We start from the raw sequence: 26,819 nt of genomic DNA, 5'->3' as shown, positions 1-26,819 counted from the left end.
GGTCATTATCATGATAGAATATGAAGAAACAGAATGGTTTTTATTCGGCAGGAAGGTCAAACTGATGCATTTTTGTCACCATATTTATTAAACATATATACAGAATATGCTATACAGTGTTCTCTCATTTATCGCAGGGGTTAGGTTCCAGGACCACCCGCAATAAGTGAAAATCCGCGAAGTAGGATTATATTTATTTTAATATTTATACATTATTTTAGTAGTTATACACTATTTTAAGTCTTTATCAACCAATCGTGTAGTGATAAATCCCTTTGACTTCTCCTTCCTCCCTTCCTTAGGCTGTAAATTGTAATTTTTTATGATTTATAATAGTCTTTTAGAGTTTATTGAAAAACCGCGAAACAGCCAAACCCCAAAAAGTGAACTGCGAAGTAGTGAGGGAACATTGTAGTGGGAATAAACTCAGAGAAAGGACGTGTGAATATCAGAGGAAAAAACATTAAGTAACGTAAGAATCATTGAATTAGAATTGAAAGAGACCCAAAGGCTGTCCAGTCCAACCCCCTGCCACACAGGAAAACACAATCAAAGCACCCCCAACAGATTGCCATCCAGCATTTGCTTAAAAATCTCCAGAGAAGAAGACCACCTCTTTCTTTGACAGCATATTCCATTGTCAAACAGCTTTCACTGTCAGGAACTTCTTGTTTAAGTGGAATCTTCTTTCCTGTCATTTGAATACATTGCTCTTTACCATAGCGGGTTGCTAATGATTAAAACCCCATGACTTGTTAATGGAAGTAGGCTCACACACCACTTGTTAGATTGGGGCTTGCTGTGATGTGCAAACCATGTCATTTTAAGAGCAAATGTTGAACATACACAATTAATACAGTAATTAGAATTCTCTATTCTGTTTAAGCTGCCTTGAAAACATAGGAAAGGAAAAGCATGCTATATGGTACAGAGAACTATAATTCTTTGGATTGGTATATGTCTCCATGACATGGAACATTTGAATATATTGCTATCCCTGTATTTTAGTTAACAATATTCTTTTTACTTCACTATGCATGATCAGTATAGCTGTATTGAATGTTTAGAAAGAACTGGATTTTGATTTGGATGTGTCTTGCAAGTATCTTCCCACATGATATCTATGAAAGAAAACAGGATGTTTCAAAGCCTTAACCCAGCTATTATGGTGTGCAGTAATGCAACACCGTTTTAAAAACCTTTCATGTAGAAAAATGCAAACAGGCAATATTTCTACTTCATTTAGAGGAAATAACTCCTGTTGATTTTGGCTAAATACACTTGGAAATTATGTGTCTGCTGTGACCTCATTAATCCAGCAGGATCTGTAAAAGTAAACAAGCTACTAAAATAATTAACAGCAATTAATATTTATATAATTTTAAGGAGTATTTAGAGTACTTCATATACATTATTTTATAATCCTTAGGATGATTGCTCTGTACATTTTAGTTTGGGAGACAGCCCAATGATTAGCATGAGCCCTGCAAAGTTTCTGGGTCAGGAGAGGATGTGGTCTCATTTTTTCCTAGCTTTCTGAATGTATTTGGTTTGAAGCCAGGGAATGACCTTATTCTTCTCCAAGTGCCAGACTTTGGAAAGAGGTGGAATTTCATTGCTGACTGGATTACAAGATGCTTTGTTAATTCAGATGAAGCAAGTGACAGTTACCAGAGTGTAAAGAAATAGTAAATAATGTAGTGAGGGAATTTGTAGACATGACTTAGGCTCCAAAGTAGATGTTAATGTTATTACTCCATTGTATTATTACATATTGTGCTTGGTAGACCAAGGCCCACTGGCTCTCCCAAGGTCATCAAAGGAGTTTGAAGCAGTGGCAAGATCTGAACAGATATATAATTCAGTTTGTTTGCCAGTAAGCTACAACTTTTTTTTAATACAGCTACTAGTTTGATTAACAGTTTATGTAGGGCTCCTTCCTTGTCTGTGTCTACGTGTTTTCTTCTGATACCTACCCTTCAGTTGGTTTTCCTGCCTAACTGTTGTTTACATCCTGGCATGAGTGGTGCAACCCAAATGATATAAAATTAACACAAACTATGCTTGAATGCTATTGTTCCCACATTGAAATTTTTTGTTCATATGATGGATGTAAACATCCCATCACACACACTCTAACGTCATCACCAGCATTTTTTTCCTGAATGCTCAAAGTTTTACCATTCAGCATTCCCTTACTCCTTTTGCTCTGCTCCCATGCTGCTAATGCCCTTCTGGTGTAGCAAAGCTTTAGCATATTTTTATTCTATTAAAATGGGAAAAAATGGGATCCAGAGGCACAGTGAAGAAATGAAGATAGTAGCTGGAGCCCTTTAATCAGATTCTAGTTACCTGGAAAAAAGCTAAAAAGGCACAGTGTTTCCAAGCCTAGTATTACAGGAATGCCATTGCATTGTGTAAACCTTGTTCAGCGTGGTGCGTATTCTTATTTCCAGTCCAGGAGTACACGCTAACTGCTGTCTTTTAATTTAAATGATGGTGATGTGAAGGCTTTCATGGCCAGAATCACAGGGTTGTTGTGTATTTTCTGGGCTGTATGGCCATGTTCCAGAAGTATTGTGATGACAACTACTGTACAGTATACAATAAATGTTCATTTTTTTGTTCAACAATAAATGTGAATTCTTCTTCATGGAAAAATAAGACATCCCCTGAAAATAAGACCTAGTACATCTTTGGGAGCAAAAATTAATATAAGACACTGTCTTATTTTCAGGGAAACATGGTAGTTGCACAACTATTGTTCGTCTCCTAAAACAAGTCCCTATAGATTGTTGAGAAAGAGTGTAAAATGAATGCTTAATAGAGAAACCATCAGTCATGGGCACTCCTAGTATTTTGACAGAATGTCTGCCAAAGTCATACTGCAATGCTCAAACAGAAACATGAACAAACATTATAGAACTAGACCTTGAAGCCAATAAGCAGTCTAGTGGCAGTAATGAGAAGGCCCATATAGCTTGACAAGCAAAGGAAATGAAATCAGAAACATAGGTGTCAGATAGAATGCTGAAAAATACTAATAAATCATAGCTATTAAGAGGAAAACCTAATATGAAAATTGCATGCAATTACATTCTTGGAACGTGTTTTAAAAATCCAGTGATAAAAGTTAATTTTTAACAAATAATAGAATCATAGGATAATAGAGTAGGAAGAGAGACCACATGGGCCATCTAGTCCAGCCCCCTGCCGTGCAAGAAGAGCACCAAGTATCCCTGACAGATAGCCTTCCAACCTCTGTTTAAGAGTTTCCAAAGAAGGAGCTTCCACCACACTCTGAGGTAGAGTTCCACTGTTGAACAGCTTGTATGATCAGGAAGTTCTTCCTAATATTCAGGTGGAATCTCCTTTCCTGTAATTTGAACACATTGCTCCTAGTCCTAGTTTCAAGGGCAACAGAAAACAAGTCTGCTCCCTCTTCCTTGTGGCATCCTTTCACATGGCTATCATATCTCCTGTCAACTTTCTCTTCTGCAGGCTAAACACCTACCCAGTTCTTTAAGATGCTCCTCATAGGGCATGGTCTCCAGACCTTTGATCATTTTAGTTGCCCTCCTCTGAACATCTTCCAGCTTGTCAATATCTCTTTTGAACTGGGTGCCCAGAATTGGACACAATGCCCTTTTATTTCCTTCCTGTTTTTATTTATTTTATTTATTTATTTACAACATTTATATCCCGCCCTTCTCACCCGAAGGGACTCAGGGCGGCGTACAAATTGGCAACAATTCAATGCCTACACATAATTAAAACAGCAATGAAAATCCAATAAAACAATTAAAACAATATAAAAATATAAAACATATGATTATTTAGTCATAGCATAAGCTTTTGCTGCCTGCTGGAGTTTGGCTCCAGCCTCCCGCTCCTCCAGTGGTGCCAAAATCCATGAATTGTATACAGTGGTGTTTTAAAATAGTGTCCCTTCCATAACACAACAAAATCAAAGTATACTTTTGGGGAAAAGTGTTTTTTGAAATATTTTCAAGATGAGGATGCTGGAGTCTGTGGATGCAGAATCCATGGATATGGAGGACCAACTGTACTTTATTTCTTACAGCTTTAACTAGAAATATTTTTTAAAAACATCAATACAGGATATAAGATAAAAGATTATAATGCAATAAAAATCCCCATGCTAACTGATCCTGCCAGTGTATAATTTCCCAGTATGTGGCATGCTGTTGTCAGGAACTCCTTGGTTGTTGCACTGATGCATTAGTTGAGTCAAAATAAACACACCTTAAGCCAGGTATCTTCAAACTGCAACCCTCCAGCTGTGGGCCTCCAACTCCCAGAATTCTGGACCATTGAGCAAGCTGGCTAGGGCTTCTGGGAGTTGGAGACCCAAACAGCTAGAGGGTCATAGTTTGAGGATGCCTGCCTTAAGCAGTTTTAGGCTGGCAGGCTTGCTGTTAAGTGTCATAGCTTCAAGAAGAAAGGAAAATAGAATTGTCGAGTTGGAAGAGGCCCCAAGGACCATCCAGTCCAACCTCTTGCCATGCAGAAACATGCAAAGTACAAGTAGCCATCCAGTCTTTGCTTAAAAACCTCCAGAGAAGGAGACTCCACCACACTCCGAGGTAGCATATTTCACTAAATTCCATTCCATGGGAAGCAACCTGTGTTTTTTTTAAACTATATAATGCGTGTGGGATTATTACTCTTACTAAATAGCAGGACAGATAAACTAATCTTGTAAAACAGTTTGCATGTGAATCATATGCACTTGATGTGTCATCTTTCTTCCAAGTGTAAAATTATATGGGTTAACTTGAAGTGATCTTCATATTTCTCTTTCTGATTGATATTCATTATCTTGTACAGTAAATGGAACAAGAATTATTTTGACAAACGTTTTTACCTTTAGTGTCTTAATTTCTTTTCATTTGTTCCCATCTAGAGATTGTGAAGAACCTCTTTCAAGAGAAGGGCATCATCATAGGAGATGATAAAGCTTTTAAGCCTCACTTGACCTTCATGAAACTGTCAAAATCCCCAAAGCTAAGAAAACAGGTACCGTCACTTTCATATACTCCAGGGGATATGGAGAGCTGGTGACAAAAAAATCCTCTGTGAAGGAGGTTTAAATTACTAAAATATTATTATGTAGCATGGCAGTTAAAGTTGCTAAAGCAGCGATGATTCAATGTGTGCACTAGGCAAGAAACACAATTTGCTCTAGAAATTCTTAACTTGGTATCTGGGAAATTATAGAGTCATAACCCAGTTGAAATCTAATCCAACTGCAGTAGTATTATGTATATATTTGAAATGCATTTATGACATGATTATTCCCCCAAGTTTCATTGCAATGTTCACACGGTCTGAGTTCCTTTCTATTAGAAGAATTTTGAGTCAGGGGAAGCTTTTTCACATACAGTAGTCTCTCACTTATCCAACTAAACGGGCCGGCAGAAGCTTGGATGAGTGAATATCTTGGATAATAAGGAGGGATTAAGGAAAAGCCTTTTAAACATCAAATTAGGTTATGATTTTACAAATTAAGCACCAAAACATCGTGTTATGCAACAAATTTGACATAAAATGTAGTTCAATATGCAGTAATGTTATGTTGTAATTACTGTATTTACGAATTTAGCACCAAAATATCACGATATATTGAAAACATTGACTACAAAAATGGCTTGGATAATCCAGAAGCTTGGATAAGCGAGGCTTGGATAAGTGAGACTCTACTGTAATTTCTTTTCCTGCAATCAACTATGTGCTTCCCATGTTGTTCAGAAGTATCCTTCAACTCTCTGGGGCACAATTTGAGGCATGGGCCTTCAGAAATCTGTGGATCCAAACTATCATTTATTTAACTTCAATTCCCAGAAATCCCAGCCACCTTACCAGTTGTTACGAATTCTGGGAGTTGAAATCCAAAATACCTGGAGGACCAAAGTTTGCCCATGCTGTTCTAAACTGTAGTGTTGCTTTTGGATCAGGAAACTAAAGGGTAAAGCAATAGATCTTTCAGTGTTAGAGAATACCTGCTGTTTCACTTCTACCAAGAGTACAGTAGTAAATGTATGAAACCACACTGTCACTGTAATAGTTACATATAATTTTATTTGTATTCCAAGGCTCAGTCTAAATTGTGTGTGACATTGACCATGACAGGAAACATTAACAACAAATACAATGAAACACAAAACGTATTGAGTATTGCTGAAAGGAATCTCTTAGTTTGCAGACTTGATATTGCTTTGTAAGATTTATGTAAGCCCAACTTTGTTTTGATTGTATTGGGAAATTAAATGTTGCTGAGAATCAGGAAGTTACTAATTTCTAAGATGTAAAAAAATGTGGACGGGATTGTGTGACCCAAAAACTCTTTCCAGACATGTTCTTAAAACTGCTTGCCATGTTTGGCCTAAACCATAATTTCGGATGTATGGATCCCTTCAGGAATTAGGAAGTATTTTCAACAAACAAAACACCTGAACATTTAAATATTTTAAGGCTTTAAAGCTAAGTAACTGGGATAAACTTTGTTGTAAATGTCAAGGATTTTTAACATTAAAATGATAGCAATATGAGCTATAGAGTATGTAATTTAGTTTAACATCATGTGTGCACAAAATACACTACATAAAAATGTCTGCTGTGACAACAAAATTCATTCACCCTTGTCCGTTTTCTAGACTTGCATTGGCCTTTTTTAAAACCCTACATAAAATATATTCAGTTTAGGCATACTTTTAATGTTACATCTTCGAAATATCTACAAGAAAGATGAAAGTAATGAAAGAAGAGTTGTCCCCAGAATATACTCCAACTATGTGATAAAATATCACTTTGCAAGCAGATGTGTAGTATAAAAAACAATAAACATGGTACTCACGTATTAAAAATTTTGGATTTGAAACTGCAAATGTCCCTCAAAAGTCACTTTTAGTAGTGCCTTGGTGCTATAATTATATTAGGCCTGTATAAATCTGTCTCTTGTCATATATGATGCTTCAGTAAGGTGCTAATTACCTTATTTTATTGCCTTCTGGATAATGCAGATTGGGCAGTACAGTAAATCAGGGCTTGCAGATTCCCTTTACTTTGTTGGATCACAAGTTTAAATATTGTTAATATTTAAAGGAGGATTCACATGAATAAAGACAAATGCCATAACCAGCTAGGTCCAAACTCTTTCCTATTACACTGCAACAGGACACACCATACTGTTAAAGTATAGAGGCTGAGGATGGTAGCACCTCTTTATTCATAAACTCCTTTAAATCCAGATGAGGGTCATCAAGATCTAAGGAGAGAAATTTATCTACTAGAGCCTTGCAGTTTTGTAACTGCTTCTCTTTTGAGGAATGGTCAGGGCGCTGGATGGGCTTTCCATTGCGGAGCAGTTCTGACACTTCTATTCCTCGAGCAATCACTTTAGGTGGCATACCAGCCAAAGCTGCAATATTGGCTGCATGGCTGACAGTGGACACACCTTCTTTGATCTGATAAAAAAACACAAGCTCATCTCCATCTTGGTGGGTGTCCATTGTAAGATATTGGACAAGAGGAGTGGTAGGCAAGAGTTTCAGCTGCACTAAACTGTGGAAATTAGTAGCAACAAAAATATGTGGGCAGTTGGTTGCTTGTTTAATCCAATACCTCAGCACTGCAGCCAAGAGAGAGAGACCATCAACTGTGTTTGTGCCTTTGCCAAATTCATCAATTAACACCAAAGACCTTTCAGTAGCATTGTTCACTGCTTTGGCTACTTGGTTCAGATCTATCATGAAAGTAGACAGACCAAGAGATACTGATTCCCGGCTGTGGATCCTTGTATAGATTCCATCCACTGCACCTATTTCAGCCTCAGCAGCAGGGACATAACTGCCAATCAGAGCCATAAATGTAATAAGTCCCACCTGCTTTAGATATATGCTCTTTCCCGATGAATTGGGCCCAGTGAGGATCTTGATTCGCCCACTGGTTTCACAGCTCTCCACTGAGTTGGGCACAAATGTCTTTGCACATAGCTCCATCAGGGGATGTCTTCCATCTTTAATACGGATCATGTGAGAATGAGAGAAGTGGGGTCGGACATATCCATTCTCCCGAGCCATTACTGCCAGTGACAAAAGCACATCCAGGTGTGCTGTGTATTCAATCACATCATTTAGAACTGCAGACTTTTCCAGAATCTTAGTTTGGAGCTGGTACATGATCAGTGTTTCCTGATCTCTAATTTCACAGTGAAGGTCGCCAAGCAACCCATCCAGTTCTTTTGTCCTGGCACTGCGGTAGTGTAGCTTTTCTTCTGACAAGAACATGAAATCCAGACCGTCAATCTCAAAGTCTTTCTTATCCACCATGGTGGGCAGGCATGGGATAGAGAGTAAAAATCCTATTAAGGGAATATAAATAACACTGCAGGATGGAATCCTGTTATCCAAGTCCTCTAGTTCTTTCCGGGCCACATCTGTAAGGAAGTCTGAAAGCCCCATCAACTTCCGTTTCTTTTCATCAATAATAGCATCAACATTTGGCCTGACAGTGAAATGATTTTCTGCAATGCTGCTTTCAAAATCTACCACTTTGCTGATTAGACTTGCAATGTAATGTAAGTCATCAGTGAAGACCTGTGAAATAGTCTGGAAGAGGTCAATGGTGCTGGGCAGAGAGCGGCATGTATTTCTGAGACACACAGCACTGTACACTGTTTTATATAGTGCCTGCCAGTCACTGACCTTTGTGTTAGAAAGAGCCATCCTCCTAAGAATAAGAGGTACGTTTTTAATATTTTTGAGACATTCCTGTAGGGTCAAAACTATTTCATGGTTCCGAGCTAACAAGAAGAACTGGATAACATCCAGGCGTTTGTTCAGCTCCGTCAGGTTACGTGTGGGCCTCATGAACCATAGTCTCATTAGCTTTTCTCCCCACTTGCACCTACAGTGGTTCAGAATTCCATATAAACTGAGCCCTTCTTTTTTCCCACTGACTTGTTTGTACACAGAAGGATGTATTTCACTTTTAAATATCTGCAACACACAGTAAGTGTCTTGATCCACATTTACAATATCTGTCAAAACAAACTTTTTAAAGGCCAGTATGGGGACAGCAATATGACTGTCTTCCAGTTCCACTCCAGGCCGTTTCCTGTCAAGGAACTTCAGCAGTCCTCCCAATGCTCTTACCACAAGTGGGCTCTCAAAAGGAATAACAGAGGATAAATAGAGGATTTTCTCAGTTGCTGTCATGTGAGAGGGGACAAAAGGGAACTGCCTAGACAGGATTCTTTGCTTGCTTACTTCTAAGCCAAAATCCATATTTGGATAGAAGACAACTTCTGGCTTTCTTTCCCCTTGCTTTTCTTCCGTAACAGTTTTTATATTGGTAAAAAAACTGGCTATACTTTGATCTTGCTTAGCGCTACTTAATATGTATGTTGGAAGTACTTCATCAACCACTTTCTGGAGAAGCTTGAGGTCTTTATTGTCAGGTGACTCAGCCATGAAGTAGATGGAGCAATCTCCAGTATCATAATAAGCAATGCCCAGTTCTCCTCCATACCACAGTACACACAGGTAGATCTCAGACTGCTCTTGTTCATCTTCTTGTTCAGTAATAGGCAGTGGTTTGGATTCGTACTGAGTGGCAAAAGTAGTAGTGTTCATTTTTTAAAAACACAAATTCTAGAGGATGTTGAGCTGTGTAAAAAGAAGGATATTTTTTATTAGTGGTTCATTTTAAAAAAATCCTTTCTTTTTCATGTAATCTTTCCTCTCCCCTCCCCCCCCCCCCCCCAAATGTTTGGTATCCCTTATCTCCAAAGTCATTAAATCACTGTTTCTTACTTGGCTTTTATATTCTTTTATGAATGGTTCTCTCACTGTGATGAATTGTACTTTTACCACAAGACCAGATTTCTGATGCACTTGTAATGCACATTGTACAGTACTTTAATCACAAAATTAGATTATTATTGCATTTGTGATATATCTTGTGAAAAGCTATAAACTATTAGAAATGTGGGTACGATCCTGACAATATAAAACAAACTCCAAAATGTTCTTCTTGGATTAGACATGTCTAAGAAGGAAACAGAAGCACTGTATGCTTAGACTGGGACCCAGTTTTTTGTAACATTGGTTACACATATTAATTAAGGAAAGCACAGAGAGGCTAAAGTTTGTTTTACAGTATGATCTAAGATAAACTGAGATGTTTGTTATCTATTATTTGTTTTATGCTTTTTTAGGCGTTTTCCCCATTCTAACATCACATGGGAGTGTTCCATTAACACAGCAGTTAGGAAAAATGCAGTTGATAGACTATATGTGGTTTCCCAAAGCCATTTTTGAGATCCTCATGGTTCCCAGCATCCCCAAGAGTTGACTTCTAGTTGTCTCTCTGTTTTGCAAAAAAAGGCCTCTACTGAGATTTAGGATGCATCTGCGTTGTAGAATTAATGCAGTTTGACATGACTTTAACTGCCATGGCTCAGTGGTATAGAATCATGGAATTTGTAGTTGAGGCATCAGCTCTCTTTGGCAGAGAAGACCTTGTGGTGAAGTTGGGGTGGGTATGAGAAGAGGAAGCATACCTTTTAATCTCGGTTATAGTTCCAGGGAAAACAAATCACCTCTGTGATGCAAGTTCCCCCTGATGCTAGTAACGGCTTCTTTTGAAGTGCAGATCTATATATATAAAATGATAAAGTTGTTTGCGCAGTGACTATAACAACAAAACTAAACATCCTAGAAATATGAAATTTGGCAACACAATGCAAAAGGCTTGCCTCCAGGTTACAACAACACAACCACACCACAAAACCACAATCCAGACCCACAAAACTCACAACAACGCATCATGCGATAACAACACAACTAAACGCCCCAGAAATACAAAACTTGGCAACACAATGCAAATGCCTTGCCTCCCAGTTGTAACAACACAACCACACCATAAAACTACAAAGGACCCACAAAACTTGCAACAACGCATCGTGACTATAACAACACAACTAAATGCCCCAGAAATACGAAACTTGGCAACACAACGCAAAAGCCTTCCCTCCAGGTTGTAACAACAAAACCACACCACAAAACCACAATCCGGACCCATAAAACTCACAACAACGCATTGTGACTATAACAACACAACTAAACGCCCCAGAAATAGGAAACTTGGCACACAACTAAACGCCCCAGAAATATAAAACTTAACAACACAATGCAAAAGCCTTGCCTCCCGGTTGTAACAACACAACCACACCACAAAACCACAATCCGGACCAACAAAACTCACAACAATGCATCGTGACTATAACAACACAACTAAACGTCCCAGAAATACAAAACTTGGCACACAACTAAACGCCCCAGAAATATAAAACTTGACAACACAACGCAAAAACCTTGCCTCCCGGTTGTAACAACACAACCACACCACAAAACCACAATCCGGACCCACAAAACTCACAACAATGCATCATGACTATAACAGCACAACTAAATGCCCCAGAAATACAAAACTTGGCAACACAACACAAAAGCCTTGCCTCTCAGTTGTAACAACACAACCACACCACAAAACCACAATCTGCACCCACAAAACTCACAACACCGCATTGTGACTATAACAAATACAAAATCTGACAACACAACTCATCCACCTCCCCAATCCCTACATTCACACTTGGCCTCCAAAAAAACAATTACAATAATAACAATGACAACAACAACAACAATAAGAATCAGCACCATCACAGGCAAGAAACAGCCAGGCACTGAGGCTGAGAGGCCAGTCAGTGCTACACTGGGCCTCCAAAAAACAATACAGTAGCATCTAACTTATCCAACGTTCATGACCATTACAACAACAATAATAATAAACACCTACACAGGCAAAAAAAAAAAAAAGACAATTGTACCACAATAAAAATATAAATCGCACTGAGCAGAATCAGACTTTACAATTAACAACAAACCAAAGACAACAGGGATCTCAAGCAATTATCAATCAACACAAAAATTGAAGAAGGTAACAGACTTCAAATACTACTACTAATGTGAGTATAAAGAAGGGTGGAGGTCACAGCATAAATACAACCTAATGTAGACTGACCAACACCACCAGACTAAGCCACAGCAACGCGTGGCCGGGCACAGCTAGTAACTTTATAAAAGGAGAATTTTATCAACACCTTGGCAGAGAAACAAACAAAAGAATTACAATTCTCTCCAGGCCTATTGTCCCAAGGCTGTTCCCATTCCTTACTATTTATGTTTTTAAAAGTGTGCATTAATTGAATTCACACAATAACAATTCCTATCTCGATTTTCCTACTTGCTAGTAAAAGAAGAAGCACAGTCTTTGAAGGCCCCAAACAAATTAAAAGGTACATATTATCTCATATTTTAGGTCTAGATGGGTGATGGGTGATTGATCTGATTGAATAACAGGTGTTCTTGGTTGTAATATTTATGGAGGTCTGATGGTGCAGTGGTGCAGGTCAGATGGTAACTTATATTTCCTTATATTCATGGTTATTAATCCATCCTTCACCTATACCAGTGATTCTCAAACTGTGGGTCCCCGGGTGTTTTGGCCTACAACTCCCAGAAATCCCAGCCAGTTTACTAGCTGTTATCTTCTTGCAATCCTCTACTGTTTCTTAAAAATCAGCACTTTTATATAACTCAGCTTTTTCTTTTAGCACTGTTAAATCTGCTATGTTTGCCATCACAGCTGTAGGCCAGGCCTCTCCACTCATTATTCACACTATCGTAGGAGTGTAATCATACTTAGTGTTTCCATAAACATAGGGATTTTTCTACCTTTTCTTCATACATAATGTGTATGAAATATGTAATATATACCACTATCAGTGCATGTGCATGATGTCATACATTATAGGTAAAAGGTAAAGGTTTCTCCTGATGTTAAGTCCAATCGTGACTGACTCTGGGGGTTGGTGCTCATCTCCATTTCTAAGCCGAAGAGCCGGCGTTGTCCATAAACATCTCCAAGATCATATGGCCAGCATGACTGCATGGAGCGCCGTTACCTTCCCGCCGGAGCGGTACCTATTGATCTACTCACATTTGCATGTTTTCGAACTGCTAGGTTGGCAGGAGCTGGGGCTAACAGCGGGCGCTCATTCCGCTCCCGGGATTTGAACCTGGGACCTTTTGGTCCGCAAGTTCAGCAGCTCAGCGCTTTAACACACTGTGCCACCAGAGGCCCCGTCATACATTATACTATGCTTTTAATGTATGGTGTTTTAATTGGTTTCATTCTTGTGTTCATTATGGGTAATTAGTTTAACTTTTGGTTTTGGTTGCTTCATAAGTTATATTGAGTTTATTCTATTTCATATTTTACTTTGATTATTCTTTGATTACTTTTCGGCATTGAATGCTTGCCATTTGTGTTATTTCTTGGAAATCGCTCCCAGTTCCTTCGGGGGAAAAAAGCAGGTTATAAATAAAGTTTTATTATTATATTATTATTATGAGGAAAAGTGACAAACGTAATACATAAACAGTCAGCCCCCTACATTTGTAGGCCTAAGGGCTCAGGACCACCACAAAAGTAGAAAAATTGTGAATTAAAAACGCTTTTTTTAACATGAGAGAACATATTAGGAATGTTTAACCCTCCAATGCAATTACAGTAGAGTCTCACTTATCCCAGCCTCGCTTATCCAAGCTTCTGGATTATCCAAGCCATTTTTGTAGTCAATGTTTTCAATATATCGTGATATTTTGGTGCTAAATTCATAAATACAGTAATTACAACATAACATTACTGCATATTGAACTACATTTTCTGTATATGGCCAATTTCATGCTGGAGGACCTAGAGGAGTGGTTCTCAATCTGTGGGTCCCCAGGTGTTTTGGCCTACAACTCCCAGAAATCCCAGCCAGTTTACCAGCTGTTAGGATTTCAGGGAGTTGAAGGCCAAAACATCTGGGGACCCACAGGTTGAGAACCACTGACCTAGAGATTCCTAGAGAAACCTGCAAATGTAGAGGACCAACTATAAGTGGAGTTTGTTTCCAAAAGGTACCAAATTCAAAAAAAACCCTGAAAAATGAGTTGTAGGTGGCAGCACATTGTTGGCAAGGAGTAGAATATTATGTACAGATCAAAACTATCAAAATGTATCAAATCGCTTAGGTACTTGTACAGGGCTTGGAAAACTGCATTTTATAGCAAAAGAATGCATATCCTCAGCACTTTCCCCCCTGATTCATGTAAAAATTTGTTCAGAGGGATTGGGTACCTTTTTGAAACAAACTCCATGTCTGTGTGTGTGTAGAAAAGGGGAGAGAAAGTATTTAGGCATAAGTATGTGTATATGTTGTACATATTGTGCTTTTACAGAAATGTATAAAAAGGTAATTTTTTTATAAAAAAGAAAATAACAGAATATTTCCAAATTAGAGAAAAATTGCCTTTCTAAGAGAAATTAAATATTTTCCCACATGTTTTCTTACTAAACCCTCTCAGGGCCCTTCCACACATCCATATAACCCAGAATATCAAGGCAGAAAACCTTACAATATCTGCTTTGAACTGGGTTATCTGAGTCCACACTGCCATATATTCCATATCAAAGCAGATAATATGGGATTTTCTGCCTTGATATTCTAGGATATAGGGCTGTGTGGAAGGGCTCTGGGCCCACACTGCCATATATTCCAGTTCAAAGTAGAAAATGTGGGATTTTATTCAGCTTTGTGGAAGGGGCCTCAGTCTTACTTTATTTTTGTCCTGACTGTCAACAAGGAGGCTTAAAAATAACTAACAAGTGATAAAGACATTAAATGCTTTTTGTTTAACTGAATGCTATAACCAGCTTTCCTGATTTTCTTGGTGTTACCGTAAATATATGGATACTGTCGGGTTTGCTGTTGTTTAAGTAGAACAGATTCAACAACTGCAGGCTTTAGTAACTTCCAGATTTCACACATTTCTTTTAACCTGCCATCCCATTTCTTCGCGGGGAATTTTGCCTTCTCTGCCATTATAAATAAGATGATATTTGTGAAATCCCCTCACAACCACATCCCTTTCCCACTGTGACAATCATAGCGTCTCTTCACGAGCAGTTTTGTCTTCTTCCTGTGGGATCACAAACCATAGTCTTTCTCTTTCAGCTTCATTTCCCCCATAAGCTGAGAACAAGGGTTTCAGAGGCTCTGTGTTAAATTATTTCATCTTCTCCTGTTAACAAAGAGAAAGAGGGCCGGGAACTGAAGAGGGGGGAAGAGGGATTGTTAGCGAACAAGAAATAGACTGGAAAGCATTTCACTAGTACTAGGCCCCACAGATGCCATTGCTGACAGGCCAAGCGAACCTGGGAAACATTTACATGGAGTGACATGTAAAATTCACAAATCTACTTTTAATATGGTCTAACCAAGGCATGGGCAAACCTGACCCTCCAGGTGTTTTGGACTGCAACTCCCACCATTCCTAACAGCCTCAGGCCCTTTCCTTTTCCCCCTCAGCTGCTTAAGCGTCTCCTTCTCCTTCCCCTCGCTTTCCGCTGAGGCGGAAAAGGAAGGAGCCTGAGGCTGTTAGGAATGGTGGGAGTTGCAGTCCAAAACACCTGGAGGGAAGGCCCAAGTTTGCCCATGCCCTGGTTAGACCATATTATCACAGGAACAGGAACCGTCCTAGTCTTCATTTTGTCAAACTTGTTTGTAATCACCTTCTAAATGTTATGTCCCCTTAGTTTGCAGGCTGTGTTGTTGTTGTTGTTGTTATATTTGTACCCTGCTTTGTACTCTGGATCAACATCCACAGTGGCCCGCAACCTTAAAAACCATACAATTGAAAAACCTACAAAATATAAGTAGAATCAAGCGTTGCAATCATTAAAACAACTCAATTGGAAAACAAATGTTAAAAACAAATCAAGCACTATCAATGCCTTTCATTACAATCTACCTGAAGATATAAATGCACCTCACTTTCCAGGCCAAAATTGATTTAGCTCCAGCATCCAACACAAATAGGATTTCATGTAAAAAAAAAGACCATTCAAAAAATACTGAAGCAAACTCCTATTTTTAAATAAATAAATTTACTCTATTTTATTTTCATTTTTAAAAAATATCAGTGATTCCTCACATTAGCATACAAAATAATATCAAATGACAGTAAATACACAACCAGGAAACCATTCAGGCCTCTTCTTCACTGATATATAAAATCCAGATTATTTGCTTTGAACTGGAGCATATGGCAGTGCAGACCCATATAATGCAGTTTAGAGCAGATAATGTGGATTATCTGCTTTGATAATTTGAACTATATGAAAGTATAGAAGGGACCTTTGGGCCCTTCCACACGGCCCTATATCCTAAAATATCAAGGCATAAAATCCCACAATATCTGCTTTGAACTAGGATTTCTGAGTCCACACTGCCATATGCTCCAGTTCAAGCAGATAATGTGGGATTTTATTCAGATGTGTGGAAGGGGCCTATGTCTCTCACAGGTAGATACTATGATTGGGCACGGTATCATCCCTCATCTTTGTACTGTCAGACTGTATGTAGCTAGGCTGTCCCAGCATTTTACCCTTGAGTTGAAAGAAAAAAAAACGGCTTTGAACTAGGGATAGCTGTTTTGAAACTCAAGGGTTAATATTGTAAATACTGTACATTCTTTGAAGGTTCTCATTTTCAGGGAAACATGCAGAGCTGAGTTGCAACAAGTTGATATTGAGACATGTAGTTCATGGGATTGACCACTAGATGTCAGGGATTATTTAAAAATGAGAGAAAACTGAGCCAAATGGCATATCCTTGTCCAACCATGTACTGAGAACTTTGTTTGGTCCAGAACTTCTCTCAAAAAAGCAAGTGATTTCAACTGAACTATAAAGTAGGTGCTACTTACTATTTAACTGTTTTAAGGCATTTACTTCACTTTTTCATCTCTCTGGAGTTCCTCTGTGTTTTCAAAGAGATAAGGTAACAATTAGAGAGACAGAAAAAGTAAACCCATTCAACAAATCAGTCCAAACAAAATAAAATAATTATCAAACTTTCTTTAGCGTGTAAATTCCTCAAGTGTGAAACCTGTAAAAGTAGAGGAATGACTATAATTGTTGTTGTCTTGAGTCCCATTGATTATCATAATGGTTTAGAAAGAATATGTATGACAGGACCCTGCCATGAGACGATTGCAGTCCAAAATAGAGAAGGAAATAGTAGAGAAAAGTACTGTATTTTAAAAAGGGATGCCTGGATGGAGAACAGGAGAATCTTGGTTACACCTCCTTTGAGGCCCCTTCTACACTGCCAAATAAAATCCAGATTATCTACTTTAAACTGGATTATATGGCAGTGTAGACTCATATAATTCAGTGTGGATTATCTGCTTTGATAATCTGGGTTATATGGCAGTGTAGAAGGGTCCTGAGTTACACAGCAGTCCTAAGGATAGGGAGTAAAGATGTTTTGTCTTACATTATAAGGACATGTAGATGCTCCACAATATTTACCACACATACAATTTTCATTTATTTTTTCAGAGCATTTTCACCCAGTTCTTTAGCCAACAAATTATCTGCAGGATTTGTGTGCATGTGTGTGCCTGCAAGCTGCCTCTTGACCTGTGTTGACCTCTTGACCCTATTAATTTCACAAAGGTTTTTCTTTTACAAGAAATAGATGTGATATTGCCAGTACCTTCTTCAGACAAATAGACACATAGGCCCCTTCTACACTGCCATATAATCCAGATTATCAAAGCAGATAATCCACATTATCTGCTTTAAAGTGGATTATCTGAATTTACATTGCCTAATAATCCAGTTCAAAGCAGATAATCTGGATTTTATATGGCAGTGTAGAAAGGTCCTAAGAATAGGTGGGAATGTACTTGTCTTGTGCCATTGAAATGCAATTGTTATATATCTGCAGTTGAATTCTATCACAGATGTTTTAGTAGCTAGCAAAAAACACAAGCCTTTTTATTTTAAAACCCCATTGTATTAGTATTTTGGGGTATCACCGAGAATTTTAAAAGTTTGAAAAAATTTGCTCTCCAATATACTGTGCATACTGATTTTGTTTTTTTTCTCTTTGATATGTAAAGGGAGTGAAAAAAATTGATCCACATTTGTTTGAGAATTTCAAGAATCATCATTTTGGAGATGAACCTATGACACGTCTAGATCTTTGCTCCATGATGAAAAAAAAGCAATCTAATGGCTACTATTACTGTGAATCCTCTATCAGAGTAGGTAAGAAGAATATATGAGATTTTCTTAGCATGCTTGAAATGGACAGGTTGTGTTTCTTATATTTTTTCATCTTCCTACACCTTTAAAATCTGGAGCTTATGTGCATGTTTGTTTTTGTTTTTTTTCCAGTCTCTTTGAGAGGTCTGCACATGAATGCAAGGTACAAATGCAGCCATAAAAATAGAAGGCTGTTTACGGCTTTGAAGCTTTTTCTGATGACATTGTCTTTTCTGAACTGATGAACTTTTTGTATAAGTGGCAAGCAATGAGTACTGCCTGAATGCATAATTACTGCAGCTGCAAATGTGGAAGACTAATAAATTAAAGCTTTAATTGCACATTAAAGTTGCAATTCTCTGATGGATTAATACAAGAGGCTACAACTAAAAGGCATAATTGCATTCAAGGCCTGCTTATAAGGCCTGCCTATTGTGCCAGATTTGATGGGAAAACAGCACATTTAAAAATGGCTGTTCTTCCTATTTGAACTAAAAACCAGCTAGCATTTTCCTTTTCAAGGTGAAACCACTTCAAGGTGAAGAAAAATAATAATAAAATATGGTATATGTAGATTTATATTCACAACAATTACTGAAATTTTATATAAGCATTTCCTCCATATGTATTAAAATCCTAGTCTCTGTTTATTTTATTTACAGTATTTATATTCCATCCTTCTCACCCCGAAGGGGACTCAAGGCAGAACACATTATATACATATAGGGCAAACATTCAATGCCCATATACACATAGAACCAATACAGAGACAGACAGATGCAGAGGCAATTTAACCTTCTCCTGAGGGGATGTTCGATTCTGGCCACAGGGGGGAGCAGCTGCTTCATCATCCACTGTGACAGCACTTCCTCATTTCAACGTCACAAATTAGTTAAATTTGCCTCCCCACTTTATAAGTGGTACCTTATTTCCTACTTGATAGATGCAACTATCTTTCGGGTTGCTAGGTCAGCAACGAGCAGGGGCTATTTTTTATTTTTTTAATTGACGGGTGCTCACCCTGCCACAGGCTGGCCTCGAAATCATGACCTCATGGTCAGAGTGATTTATTGCAGCAGGCTGCTCACCAGCATGCGCCACAGCCCGGCCCCATGAACTTCTATGAACTTCTCTTGCCAGCAAAAAACAAAAATGTTGATTCAGGCTATTGAATGGAGCTGTTTCTCTTTCTAGTCCAGAGAAAGTGGGACTTAAAGGCATTGTTGAGAACAGGATTACATCCATTTGGTGAATCCATTTTCTGACTACTTGCAACAATCTAGAAAATGGATTTTAAACATGTGGTGGTGGTGGGGGGGAATGCATTAATTCTGGTGGAATTTAAGCACACCAGACTTTCATGGGATTGTACTCACTTGTGTTTCATAGAATGTACATATCTAGGTAAGTTCTGTAAGTACAAGGTATGCAGAAATTAGCATATATCATGTATAAGTGGATCTTATGTATAAATGAAGTGCAAGTTTTGGGGGCAAAAATATGAATTTTTATATGACCTGTGGGTAAATCAATGGACATTCCACAGAGAAGGGAAAGCATCAATCTCACCTCAGGGGGTAGCTTGACTGCCACTATTTCACTGCCCAGGCATTCAAAAAGGCCAGAATTGGAGTAGATTGTTGCTTCTTTTCGATCCTCTTGGGATGGACTAACCTCTTGCCACTCTATTCAGAAAAGGGGATGGTTCGTTTTTTAAGAGGTAAGGTACAGTACTCACACTGACTCATGGATGACTTTAGCTAAGTTTTTTGTGTTGATTTTTGACTAAAACATTTAGAGTTATACATGAGTATTTTCATTATAAATGGGTTTTCTCAGTGGTGGTCAGAATGTAACATGGGACTTGGGATTCTTGACATATTGGTGTGTGTCCAGCAACCAATGAGCATCATCTGAGCATACTTCCTCATTGTGAAGTCTGTCATAGATTTACATGGTACAGTTCAGTCAATCCCCTCCACCTATACCTCCGCAAGCACGCTAAGCCATCTCCTATAACTGGTCTTGTAATGTTTTAGTTTGAAGGTATTGTGTTTTGCAAGAAGCAATAACAGACATGATTTAACAATATAGATTTCCCAGCGGTGCTATAGTTCAGTTGTTGTTATTTTTAAAAAAAATCTATATTTGAAAATATATGCCAACCAAGCACATAATACTGACTATCTCGCATTACAAAAGTTTAAGCTTCAAACTGCATATGTGGTAGTCGATCTTGCTTTATTTATTTTTTTACTGGAAAACTGCAAAAGCTGTTACACAATTTCTATAGAAATCAGGTTATTGCTTCTTCTTCTTTTTTTTACAGTTGACAGCAAATGTTTGGAGCTGATCTGAACAGAACAATTAAAAATGTTTACCTGCCTGCATCAGATTTTGACAAGCTTCAATGACTACTTGGGCCCTGAATAAGTCTGATAATAAATAGCTATTGCTGTTGACGGCAGCAGTGGTCACCAGGTGTTGTTGTTGTTAGCAACTTTGTAACTGAATAGTTGTGTTCAGAATGTGTAATAAGATAGCACCATTAATATTCACTTGGTTTTTCTAAGAGGGTTTAACTAATTCCTTGGGTATAAATTGAAAAAGCAAACTATTTTGAAAACATGTACCTGAGATCTAGTGGTCATCCCGGTGATGTCCCAGAAGGCAGGTGCTGGTGATATTATTAAATATGTGAACCACAGTTGTTCAGAGCATATCATTCAAATAAAAACAGAAATCTGTTACAAGAACTAGGAAGGAAGGGAAGCAGGGAGAAAGAAAGGAGTGTGGAAGCACCTTTAAGAATCCGTGGTTTTTATGTCCAAACGAGCTTTCTTGGATAGAAACATGTTAGCTGCCTTGAGTTTCTATGGAGTGTAAGGTAGGATAAAAATAAAGCAAATAAATAAATACATACATATACAGTTTTCCAGGTGCAGACTAAATAATATAAAATCCTTAATCTGCTATTAGTCTCATATAAATGAGACCTGTTTAATCAGTGAGGCAACATGTAGGAAAATAATGAGCATAGCTAGAAAACATGTGGATAGAAGAAGGTGCTGTATGAGAGAGAAAACAGAATGAAGAAACATTTCAATACAGTTTAAAATCTACAAATATACAAACATTGAAACAGAATAATATATTGGTATTAAATAATTCAGTTAAAATCCATAAAATCATATTCAAAACTAAAAACCACAACAGCCCTGACTTAATCTTAAAAGCCTTATTCTTTAAAACCCTGCCTGAATAGAAAGCTTTTAGCTTGCTACCAGAAGGACAGCAGAGAGGGAGTAATTCTGGCTTCCCTGGGCAGAAGGGAGTTCCAGAGTTGAGGGATAACCATCGAAAAGGTCCGCTCTCTCGTTCCCACCAACAGAGCTTGAGATGGAGGTAGAATCGCCCAGGCAGGTTCGTACAAGGGGATATGGTCAGCCTAATAGCCTAGACCAGAGCCGCCTAGGGCTTTAAAGATCATAGCCAACACTTTGAATTGTGCCCTTAAACAAACTGGCAGCCAGAGATGCTGCTGCAACTGGGTTGTCCACTCCTTACAGCAAGACCCAGTTATCAACCTAGCTGCAGCTCTTTGGACCAGCTGAAATTCCTGAGCATTCTTCAAAGACAGCTTCATGTAGAGCATGTTACAGTACTCCAGATAGGATGTAACTAAGGCATGTACTACCATGGCCCTTTTGGCCACCACCGATATTTCAGCCTCCAGGTTCAGTGCTGAGTCCAAGAGGACCCCCATATTGCGGACTTGTGTCTTTTGGGGAAGTGTAAGCACATCCAATTTAAATCTGGATCCCTATTCCCTGATTTGACTGACCAGGAGCACTTTTGTCTTGTCTGCATTAAGTTTCAAGTTGTTTACCCTCATCCAGTCCATTACTGATGGCACACACTGGTTTAGGGTCAGGACAGCTTCCTTGGCTTTAGGTTAGAAGAAGTAGCAGAGTTGGATGTCATCTGCATTGGCCAATAGTTGTCCATTATGAAGGGGTTCAGTGGTCTCACAACAGCCTCATTTAGGCAAGCTAGAATTCTGTCTTGTTCCAAGGAAGCACTCACTCTGCCAGTCCCCCTCTGGCCTGTGTGATCAGCCACGACGGGCAAGGATCTAGAATACATATGGTAGCTCTCACCTCTTCAAATAGCCTGTCCACATCCTCAGGCTGCAGAAATTGAAAAGTATCCAACAACACTGGACTCCAACAGAATCCCTATTCTGTCCCGCTACCCACCTTTAGGTAAATACACCCAAACACAGTTGACTGTGGGATGGGGAATCTGGTCAGGGGGATGGAATCACAATAGACCACTGCAACTTCACTTCCCCATTTCCCAGGCCTTGCCTGCTACTGAACAGAGAATCCTGGTGGACAGAGCTGAGAGAGATTTACGCCCCACACCCCAAGTGTCATCCAGAAAGGTCTCTGTGTTACAAACCATGTCAGCATGCTCATCTAGAATCAAGTCCTGTAGAGCAATTATTTTTCCATTTACTGACCTAGCATTTAACAGCAGCTTTTTCCAAGCTAGGGGGCATATGTTCTGTATCTCAAAAAGTAGAAGTGATAGGGGAGAACTGGTGCTATTTTTGGAATCATTAGGTCAAATATACCCAGAAACAGGTCTAACATTTGAGGTACCAAAATGTGTGTTGGCCAGTGTAATCCTTCTCCCTACAAAGAGAAATTGAACCAGCAGCTTTCTTCTCGATATTTACTTTTGAAAAAAAAAAGAAAACTTGCAAGGAGTTGGAGGGGACCAATCGAAAACATGATGCACACTCCTGCACTCTTTGGTAATACTGTCCACCGGTTAGCACCTTATTCTGCTGCATTATAAACAAGACCCGTGTCTCTGATTTTGTTAAAATAAAGGAAGAAACTTGCCATTTCAATAAGAAGACTCCTTCAAATGTTTTGGTGTTTTTAGTGGCAACAGTAAGAGTCCTGATGAAGCTTGATAATGTGTGTGTGGTGGAAGGTCTCAACTCTGTACTGAAAATGAAATAATTAGAAAAGTATGAGAGGCAGAGGAAGTGTTGTGACTTCCATGTGTTTCAAGAAAAATATTTCAAGGTCAGATCACTTAAATGTAAAAGCCAGAGCTGCAAAGAAAAAGCCTGAACGTCTAAAATGGAAGAGGTTGTTCTAGCATTTTAAGATTTCATTAAATTCTCATTAAGCTGCCCAGTACACTTCAACAGGGCAGCACACAGTGCCCTTCCAAATAGATCTCTTTGTGCTCATTTACTTTACTAAATAAACACAGGTATTGTTCATGATAATTTTTTTTAAATCAAAAGTGCATCTTTAGTATATTTATAGTAAATTGACTATAAACCCCATAGTAAATTAACCCTAAAGGCAGATCTGAAAAGCCAGAGAAATACAATGTAAAGATTAAAACATTTTTACAGATTCCATTACTGTTTTCACTCCTAAGAATCCTCATTGTGGCATTAGATTGCAGTTAGAAAGACAGATGTGGAAAATATTTGGGAAAAGATTGTAGTACAGCCAACTGCTGTTTCCTTGTTGTCTTGCTATAAAATAGTTCTTTGTGGACCTGGATGTGAAAGATGCCTCAGATAAATCAAGGTACACATTGCCTTTTAAAAGACAAGGCAACAGCTCTCCCTCTTTCTGTTTTCCTCTTTCACAGATACTTCACACTCAGTATTTGCAGCAGAATGACTATTACCACTTTATTGCTTTATGGCTTTTTCTTTAGGAATTGACCCTAAATCAAGCCAATATACTGACATGTTGTTGCAGACTGTATTAATAGTCTGCAACAACATATCAGGTATTACATTTGTAATAACTGTTTTTAGCAGTTTTCCTTAACTGTGTAGTACCAGGTGTCACAGATGGCAAGCTTGCATCATCATCACATTACCTTATACTCAATGCTTTCAAAATACATAATCCACTGTTGCAGATGCATGCACAATGGTATGTGGCACCAAAGTTTTGTATGTTTATCTTTCAAACACCAGTGACAGAATATGAGGAAACAATGAGTAGCATCTCCATTTGTTTTCTTCTCTGCTGAAAGACCTGAACTAACAATCTGTATTTTTTGTAGAAAAAAAGGAATATTGTTATATTTGCTGTCAAGTAGCTTTGACTTCTGGTGACCCTGTGAATGAGAAACCGACAGGAGCCTTGAGTATCTTGCAGACTCAGAGCTGTGTCTTCCTTTATTAAATCAATCCACCTGCCTTCTACTTTACCAAGCATTGCTGCTTTTCTCACTGAGTCACATTGTCTCATGAGATCTACAAAACCTGACAGACTTAGCTAGGTCATCTTGGCTAGCACAAGTACCTCTATTTCAAATTTAGTGTTATAAGACATTCTGATAGTGCACAGTATTTTAGTATTACCATAGGAATACTAGGAACCAACATGATTTAAGCATTGAACTACAACTCTAGAGATTCGGATTTGAATCCTTACTTGACTTTGAAATCCACTGGGTAGTCTTGGACAAGACACATTCTTTCAGCCACAGCAGAAGGCTATAGCAAACCCTCCTGTGAACATCCTTCCCAAGAAAAACCCTGTCATAGTGTCGCATTAGGGTTGCCATCATTGAAAAATCCTTGAAGGCATAGAAGAACAAGGAGGTACAACCTTTAATGAAATGAAGAAGGTTTGTGAGTGGGTATGGGCAAATGATTTCTCACTGGTATACTCTTATGGAAATAATCTGTGAGCCAGAGACCATGTAGCTCTTCTTCAACACTATAAACGGTATATACATTTTATGAACTTAAAGGTACAGTTGTTAGCTTCAGGAAAGCTATTATTTGATAGAGTGAGTCTCGGCATCAGAAACTGTCAGAAATGTGTAGCATGTGTTATGGGCAGCCCATTTGATGAGTATCTCTCACTTATGATAGTCCACCACTGGCCAGCATCTCATGTAGCCTTCAAACTTGTTTGTTAATCTCATTTTTTCTAGCTCAGGGGCTTCTTAAACAGCTTACCAAAATTAAAAATAAAATAATAAAATATTTGAAGATGAAAAGAAATGCACAGCAGATTAAACTTTCCTAGCATTTAAAACAAGAGGAGCAGAATTTTAGCCTTTAGCCATGCCAAAAGCAATCCAGAACAATATAGTTTTTAACCAGGCAGGTAAACAACAATAATAAAGGAGATGACCATTCAAAGACATAGAGGTCATTAACTGAGCACCTTGAGCAGAAATAACTTATTTTCAGGATCTAGCAACCTTTTTCTGCTAGTGTTAGGAGATAACAAAGCCTTAAATGATTAGATGAGATCAGGGTGAAAGAAAAAACCAAACAAAGAAAGGCAGGAAATGGAATCCAGTTAGCAAATTGGTCACAATCCTGTTTAGCAAAATTCTTATGCAGCTAAACCATGGATTTTCTTAGGGTTCAACCAACTTGCTCTTGGCCTGTCTTCGGAGAAAACAAGATATATATTTTTCTTTTTGAATAATTCTAGCAGTAGTGTAGGTTTAGCAGCTGCTGTTAAGCTTTAGGACAAAAGTGTTTCATTTTCTATTTACTGTGTGAACCAGAATATTGCAGTAGAGTTTTGAAAAAAATGAAGTATAACACAATAGCAAATGCTTTTCGTTGGTTTCCCTTAAGAATTATAAATCGGCAAATAAATTTAAACTAAAAACACGCAAGAATCTTATTATTGTAAATGTCTGTAGCAGGAATAATTACAAGTAATATCATTTGTTTATTTACAATACTATCTCACAAGATGCCTATAATTGAAGATCTGGGCAGCTTATAATGAAATCAGCTGAATGATTTAAAGGTAGAGCAATAGGACAATAAAAATGAAGCAACACAAATAGCATAAACATTCTAAAAGCATATTAAAGAACTGCACAGTGTAAAATGTAATTAATATAAGACAATTGCATGAAGTTTTTAGACCTCCAAAAGTTTTATAAAAAGGCAAACTTAGTGCTAGAGTAAGACCAACACTGGTACCAATCCAGTCTTATGGAGGAGGACCTTCCACAGCTAGAATACCACAGTTGAGAAGGCCAAATATGTTCTCATGCAGTGTATTGCTCCCACTGGTGAGACACAGAAGAGCTTTTGCATTTCATTACTAGACCCTTGAATTCCGACCTGACATTGCACACTGTACAATTTCTTGAGAACTGGTGTTCCCACAAGCTTTTAGAAGTTTCACCAATATGTCTCTGTAAGATAAATCCAGTTGCCAGTACTAACTACAATTGATTGACCAAATAAGTAAGATTTTTAAAGTTAACTGTTATATAAGTTCAATTGACTCAGTGGATCTCCTGTTGCTGAGAGATTCTAAAGATTCTTTTAGTTTCAGACATTTTTTTTAGATATGTTCAGCAGTTATTTATTTTGATTTAAGTGTATGGGTCTCACACCCTACACTTTTACTAGCTGTTACAATGTTTAAGATTGGGTATATATGAATAATTCAGTCAAGGGTTAGCCAGTTTGAAGTCCTATATTATTGTTTTGTTGTTATTGTGTATCTTTAAGTCATTTCCAGCCC

General features: G+C 38.2%; 2 protein-coding genes across 9 annotated transcripts in view; one reads left to right on the top strand and one right to left on the bottom strand.

Annotated features, from left to right (window-relative positions):
• Nucleotides 1-26,819, top strand: part of akap7 (A-kinase anchoring protein 7) — a 124,925-nt gene that overhangs the window by 62,923 nt on the left and 35,183 nt on the right. For 2 of the 7 annotated variants that reach the window (XM_062978647.1, XM_062978652.1), the window contains exons 6-7: nucleotides 4,928-5,040; nucleotides 18,108-18,255. In XM_062978647.1, the coding sequence (XP_062834717.1) occupies nucleotides 4,928-5,040; nucleotides 18,108-18,255 (261 nt within the window). Of the gene's footprint in view, nucleotides 1-4,927; nucleotides 5,041-18,107; nucleotides 18,256-18,384; nucleotides 18,601-20,581; nucleotides 20,735-26,819 lie in introns of those variants that run through there. The other 5 variants (XM_062978661.1, XM_062978666.1, XM_062978664.1 and 2 more) reach the window with 5 other exon arrangements.
• On the bottom strand, nucleotides 6,020-15,883 carry msh5 (mutS homolog 5). Of its 2 annotated transcripts, XM_062978637.1 has the most exons (3): nucleotides 14,875-15,883; nucleotides 10,586-10,679; nucleotides 6,020-9,689 (listed from the first exon to the last, which is right to left on the bottom strand). In XM_062978637.1, exon 3 carries the CDS (start codon nucleotides 9,654-9,656, stop codon nucleotides 7,212-7,214), a length of 2,445 nt encoding a protein of 814 aa, XP_062834707.1. In that variant the 5' UTR covers nucleotides 9,657-9,689; nucleotides 10,586-10,679; nucleotides 14,875-15,883; the 3' UTR covers nucleotides 6,020-7,211. The 2 variants fall into 2 exon arrangements, with proteins under 2 accessions (XP_062834707.1, XP_062834705.1); XM_062978635.1 differs by lacking the exon at nucleotides 14,875-15,883 and having other exon boundaries at nucleotides 10,586-14,868.

This window comes from Anolis carolinensis, chromosome 1 (genome assembly GCF_035594765.1).
Source record: "Anolis carolinensis isolate JA03-04 chromosome 1, rAnoCar3.1.pri, whole genome shotgun sequence".
NCBI lineage: Eukaryota > Metazoa > Chordata > Lepidosauria > Squamata > Dactyloidae > Anolis > Anolis carolinensis.
Note: the sequence above shows the minus strand (reverse complement) of the source record. Positions and strands in the feature narration are given on the sequence as shown.

Coding starts and splice junctions, on each gene's coding strand:
- msh5 (XM_062978637.1), bottom strand. CDS start 9,656: ATGAACACTACTACTTTTGCCACTCAGTACGAATCCAAACCACTGCCT.